This window comes from Physeter macrocephalus, chromosome 8, assembly GCF_002837175.3.
Source record: "Physeter macrocephalus isolate SW-GA chromosome 8, ASM283717v5, whole genome shotgun sequence".
NCBI lineage: Eukaryota > Metazoa > Chordata > Mammalia > Artiodactyla > Physeteridae > Physeter > Physeter macrocephalus.
The window spans coordinates 16,245,764-16,252,290 of NC_041221.1; the positions used below are offsets into that span (position 1 = coordinate 16,245,764).

At 59.6% G+C, this 6,527-nt stretch overlaps 1 protein-coding gene across 6 annotated transcripts in view; it reads right to left on the reverse strand.

The window, feature by feature from the left end:
• Positions 1-6,527, reverse strand: part of SLC12A7 (solute carrier family 12 member 7) — a 47,342-nt gene that overhangs the window by 3,256 nt on the left and 37,559 nt on the right. For 2 of the 6 annotated variants that reach the window (XM_024121092.3, XM_028492784.2), the window contains exons 22-23: positions 3,489-3,667; positions 2,885-2,899 (exon numbers count right to left, since the gene is read on the reverse strand). In XM_024121092.3, the coding sequence (XP_023976860.1) occupies positions 2,885-2,899; positions 3,489-3,667 (194 nt within the window). The remainder of the gene's footprint in view (positions 1-2,884; positions 2,900-3,488; positions 3,668-6,527) is intronic. The other 4 variants (XM_024121089.3, XM_028492785.2, XR_003680855.2 and 1 more) reach the window with 3 other exon arrangements.

Here is a 6,527-nt window from a genome sequence, read left to right on the forward strand (position 1 = left end):
GACAGACCCCCCGGCTGGGAAGCCCCGCCTCACCGCACCAGCCCCGCCTCTGCGCTGGGCGCTCCAGCACCACCGCCAACTCTGGGGCCGCACGCAGGATACGTGGCTCAAAGGTCACCCGTGCCTCGGACATGAGAGGGACGGGCAGGTGGGCAGACATACAGACAGAGGCCGCCACACACGGGGTCAGGGAAAGGCCCCCAGGATGCATTCCGGCCACAACCTTTGATCAACGCAACCCTTAAGCCAAATAAATCCAATTACAGCCTCCAATTACCAGGAGGGAAACAGAGAGATGGAGCCCTTGCTTTCCTCTCTCCAATTTTATCTGGTAAAATTACAGGTTGGGTCTCTGTCCACAGCAGTCAGGGGTCTTTCGTTATAAGAACCATGAATTTATAAGAACCATGAATCAGTTGCCAGGATGGACCACGATTAGCAGTGCGTCTGGGGACAAGGCGATCCCAGGAACGCGTGTGTGACGCTGAAGGGCCTCTCAGGGTTAACAGTCTGAAGACACCTCTAATCTTAAAATCAGGAGTTTGGGTCTGGACGGACCCACAGCTCCAAGATGACACGGCCCCGTGGAGGCGAGAGAGGCGCGGACGTGGGGCGGGGCAGCCCGTGTGTCCAGGAAGTTAACGGAAACCTGCACTGCCTCCACAACCGTCCACGAGGCCACCAAATGGAAACACGTGGCCATGTGCTGAGCCTGGAGAAGGGCTTCCCACACGGGGTCCTCTGAGGCTGGGAACTGCGGCTGGGGCGGGGGCCGCCCGGGGCGGAGGAAGGCTCCATGGGGGCAAAGCTGGAAATCCAGACCCTTGGCTCCCGAGGGAGACACGGAGGAGGCTGGTGAAACAGAGAGAGACGCCCACACGCCCGGGGGCCAGCGAACCACCCCCCGGCAGGGCGCCCACCATAGGGACCTTTAGTTGGGCACGTGCCAGCTGTGGGCCGACCTCCAGCCTTCCGGGAGCCCCGCCAGCCCACCCCGAGGAGAAGCCAGACGGGAGTGAGGTCCTGTCTGCTGCTCGCACCCTGCTGACCCCTGCCAGGCGCACGCGGGGCACGGTCCCACGGCTCACCACGCCTTTTGGCGGGGCGGGGGGGACACGCACTCCTGTGTCCACGGGCTTGTTTTTGTCTTTTTAATTAGGAGGCTTTACTCGTAGAGCACTTCAAGGTCGTGTAAACACGGCAGGAAGTGCAGCACTCGGCCCAGCGTTTCCCGACTCATCTGCACGTTTTGCTCCCTCAGTGTGTGATGCACTCGGGTTTAGGGGCTGGAACAGGAAGCGCACCCCGAGTCCTAAGGCTCCACGGAGCACGCTGGCCGGGCTCCCACGGGAGGGAAAACAGTCCGAAAATCATGGGGGAACCAGGGGTGGACAGATGCACAGACCGACAGCAACCCCAGGCGGGCCCTGGAGCCCTGGCCCTAAGCCTTCAGGGCCCGGCCACGCAGAGGTTCATCCACATCCCTTCCCACGAGACTAAAGGTGGCAGCTTCCCACGGGGCAAAAAGGCACCCGGTGCTGGGCAGACAGGAGGAAATGCCGTCCTGGACGAGCTGAGGTCCGAACCCCCAGCCCCAAGGGATGTGGATGAGCGCTCGCTACCAGCTACGGGCACAGCACACGCTCTGCTCCGCTGTAGAGCCGCTCGGGACCAACCTCTCTCCAACCTCAGTCCTCACGTGCTACCCAGAGAAGGGATTTCGGGTGTGTGCCCTGAGCGGCTCCAAACCGAGCAAGCAAACTAAACAGGAAATTACTGAAAGCCACGGTGGGCGAGCGCCACCCGCACACGGACACGCGCACGTGGCCCAGGCACATATACACGGACACGCACGCACGGGCCAGACACATATACACGGACACGCACACACACCCGGACACATACACACGGCTCAGGCACATGTACACGGACACTCACACACGGGCCACACACACATACACGGACACGCACACACACCCGGACACACAAACACGGCCCAGGCACGTGTACACAGACACACAAGGGCCAGACACATATACACGGACACGCGCACACACACCCGGACACATACACACGGCCCAGGCACATGTACACGGACACTCACACACGGGCCACACACATATACACGGACACGCACACACACCCGGACACACAAACACGGCCCAGGCACGTGTACACAGACACACACACACGGGCCACACACATATACACGGACATGCGCACACACACCCGGACACATACACATGGCCCAGGCACGTGTACACAGACACACACGGGCCAGACACATATACACGGACACGCACACACACCCGGACACATACACACGGCCCAGGCACGTATACACGGACACTCACACACGGGCCACACACATATACACGGACACGCACACACACCCGGACACATACACACGGCCCAGGCACGTGTACACAGACACACACAGGCCAGACACTTACACAAGGACACGCACACACACCTGGACACATACACACGAACACGCACACAGACATGCACACACGGCTGAGGCACACATACACGGACACACGTACACACCTGGCTGAGCACACATACTGGGACATGCATGCACACACACAACTTGGCACACACATGTACACGGGCACACCCACACACAGGGCTGAGCACGTATGCATGGACACATGCACGCACAAGGCCATGCACACACACTGGGATGTGCACACACACAGGGCTCTGCACACACACGGGACTGTGCACACAAGTACTCACGGGCACACCCACACATGGGGCTCTGCACACACACAGGGCTGTGCACACACTCGGACATGCACACGTGGTTCATGGGGGCTGTGCGTGCAGCGCATGCCAGGCAACCACGTCTACGAGGTCCCGCGTAAAGGGAGTGACTTACAGGTTTCCCCATTCTCTACATGGAAGAGAAAACAGAGAGCACGTTACTTTAAGAGGAAACACGGCACACGCTTTGAACAACTACTGGGCTCACCCCCCTCTGCCCTTTCTCAGCTGACTGTGGTCCTCCTCAAGCAGACTGACCCCTCGGGCCCCCTCAGGCCCCCCAGGCCCTGCCGATGACTCAGGGCTCCAGGGCTCTGCTCCGCCACCGAAGACCCGGGAGATACTGTCCTAGTCTCCCACTCGGGACCCCTCCCCAGGTCCAGCCATGCCACCAACTGGCACCTGTGCCAGCCCTGGGGGCCCTCAGCTCAAGAGCACAGCCAAGAACCAAGGAGGGGGACGGGTCCTGGCCCGACGGGCAGCCTGGAGGTCACCGTGGGCGGGGGTTCAGGCCTGACCCCTAGGTGCTGGGACACCCACCAGGAACACTGACGGGGGCATCGCCGCCAACCCGCCACCCACGTCCCCGCTCACTGGCACTGGAAGGAGACCGTGGCCCTGGGCCGGCTCTGCCCTCTCAGAGGCTGGATGTGCCTGCCGCCCCTCACGGAGGCAGAGGGGCCCCTCATGGCTGCGGGCTGCTGCAGGTAGACACTCACGGCTTCAGGCTGAAGAGGTCCCTGAACCCGGACACGCTGGCGTCCTTATTCCGGTGCTTCTCGGCGACCAGCTTCTCCTTCGTCCAGGTCATCTGCACCTTGTCCAGCGTGGACGGGGCCTGGGTCCTGGCGGCCATGGCAGAGTGGGAGATGGTGTTCCGGTCGTGGATTAGCTGAGCCTAGAGGCAGAGCAGGACACTGGGCAGCCTCGCCGTGGCAGCAGGGACCCACCCCCAGGGGAGGGGACGTGCACAGGGAGAGGAGCCGGCCGGCCCCGGGCCCCGGACACAGCACAGCCAATGGGGCCTGGGGACGTCTGGACTGGCCCTCCCAGCCCCACCTGGCCAGGTCCCTCCTCCTGGGCTTCCAGACCAACCCATGGCTACATTTCTGTCTCCTGCTGTCCCAGCTCTGAGAGCCCCTGAGAAAGGACCTCTTCAGACTTGTTGACGGGAGATGTTGACAGGCACGTCTCTGCACTAGACACAGCCCTGCACACACAGGCTCTGCCTTGACCTGCTCATCCATCCGTCCACTTGCTCATCCTTCCATCGATCCATCTGTCCATTCACCCGTTCGTCCATCCATCCTTTCCCTCACCCACCCACCCACCCATCCATCCGTCCTTCCTTCCATCCGCCCATCCATCCACCCACCCATCCATCCATCCATCCATCCATCCACCCACCCGTCCATCCATCCTTCCATCCTTCCATCCATCCATCCGTCCATCCATCCATCCTTCCATCCGTCCGTCCATTCGTCCATCCATCCAATCCATCCGTCCATCCGTCCGTCCGTCCATCCATCCATCTTTCCATCCACCCATCCGTCCATCCATCCCTCCATCCCTCCTCCATCCATCCATCCACCCGTCCATCCATCCATCCACCCGTCCACCCGTCAATCCATCCATCCATCCATCCATCCATCCTTCCATCTAACCCATCCGTCCATCCACCCATCCGTCCATCCATCCACCCGTCCATCCATCCTTCCATCCATCCATCCATCCATCCACTCATCTGTCCATCCATCCTTCCATCCGTCCATCCATCCTTCCATCCGTCCATCCATCCATCCTTCCATCTAATCCATCCATCCATCCATCCTTCCATCCACCCGTCCATCCATCCCTCCATCCCTCCATCCATCCCTCCATCCGTCCATCCATCCATCCTTCCATCCACCCGTCCATCCATCCCTCCATCCATCCCTCCATCCGTCCATCCATCCATCCATCTATCCATCCACCCATCCACCCATCCACCCGTCCATCCATCCATCCATCCATCCGTCCATCCATCCATCCTTCCATCTAATCCATCCATCCATCCATCCGTCCATCCACCCATCCATCCACCCGTCCATCCGTCCTTCCCCTCACCCACCCATCCATCCATCCATCCATCCATCCACCCATCCATCCACCCATCCGTCCGTCCATCCATCCATCCATCCGTCCATCCATCCATCTAATCATCCATCCATCCACCCGTCCATCCACCCATCCGTCCGTCCATCCATCCATCCATCCATCTAATCATCCATCCATCCACCCGTCCATCCTTCCATCCGTCCATCCATCCATCTAATCATCCATCCATCCACCCGTCCATCCTTCCATCCGTCCATCCATCCACCCGTCCACCCATCCATCTAATCCATCCATCCATCCATCCACCCGTCCATCCGTCCATCCATCCATCCATCCACCCATCCATCCATCCATCCATCCGTCCACCCATCCATCCGTCCGTCCATCCATCCATCCATCCATGTACCCACCCTACCATCTGTCCATCCATCCATCCATCCGTCCATCCATCCATCCGTCCGTCCATCCATCCATCCATCTAATCCATCCGTCCGTCCGTCCATCCATCCATCCTTCCATCCACCCATCCGTCCACCCGTCCATTCATCCTTCCATCCACCCCTCCATCCACCCATCCGTCCGTCCGTCCATCCATCCATCTGTCCATCCATCCATCTAATCCATCCATCCATCCACCCGTCCATCCATCCATCCACCCGTCCATCCATCCTTCCATCCGCCCATCCATCCATCCATTCGTCCGTCCATCCATCCATCCATCTAATCCATCCATCCACCCATCCATCCACCCGTCCATCCATCCATCCGTCCGTCCATCTGTCCATCCTTCCATCCACCCATCCGTCCACCCGTCCATCCATCCATCCATCCACCCGTCCATCCATCCATCCGTCCATCCGTCCGTCCGTCCGTCCATCCGTCCATCCTTCCATCCACCCATCCGTCCACCCGTCCATCCATCTATCCATCCATCCATCCACCCGTCCATCCATCCATCCATCCATCCACCCATACACCCGTCCATCCATCCATCCATCCACCCATCCATCCATCCATCCCTCCATCCATCCCTCCATCCATCCATCCATCCATCCATCCATCCACCCGTCCATCCATCCATCCATCCTTCCATCCATCCATCCGTCCATCCATCCGTCCTTCCATCCGTCCATCCATCCAATCCATCCGTCCATCCGTCCATCCACCCTTCCCTCCCTCCATCCATCCATCCATCCACCCGTCCATCCATCCACCCGTCCACCCGTCCATCCATCCATCCTTCCATCCGTCCATCCATCCATCCTTCCATCTAACCCATCCATCCATCCATCCACCCATCCGTCCATCCATCCACCCGTCCATCCATCCTTCCATCCATCCACTCATCTGTCCATCCATCCATCCATCCATCCTTCCATCTAATCCATCCATCCATCCATCCTTCCATCCACCTGTCCATCCGTCCATCCATCCCTCCATCCATCCACCCGTCCATCCATCCATCCATCCATCTATCCATCCACCCATCCACCCGTCCATCCATCCACCCATCCATCCTTCCATCCGTCCATCCATCCATCCTTCCATCTAATCCATCCATCCATCCATCTGTCCATCCACCCATCCACCCATCCATCCATCCATCCACCCATCCATCCATCCACCCTTCCATCCGTCCATCCATCCATCCTTCCATCTAA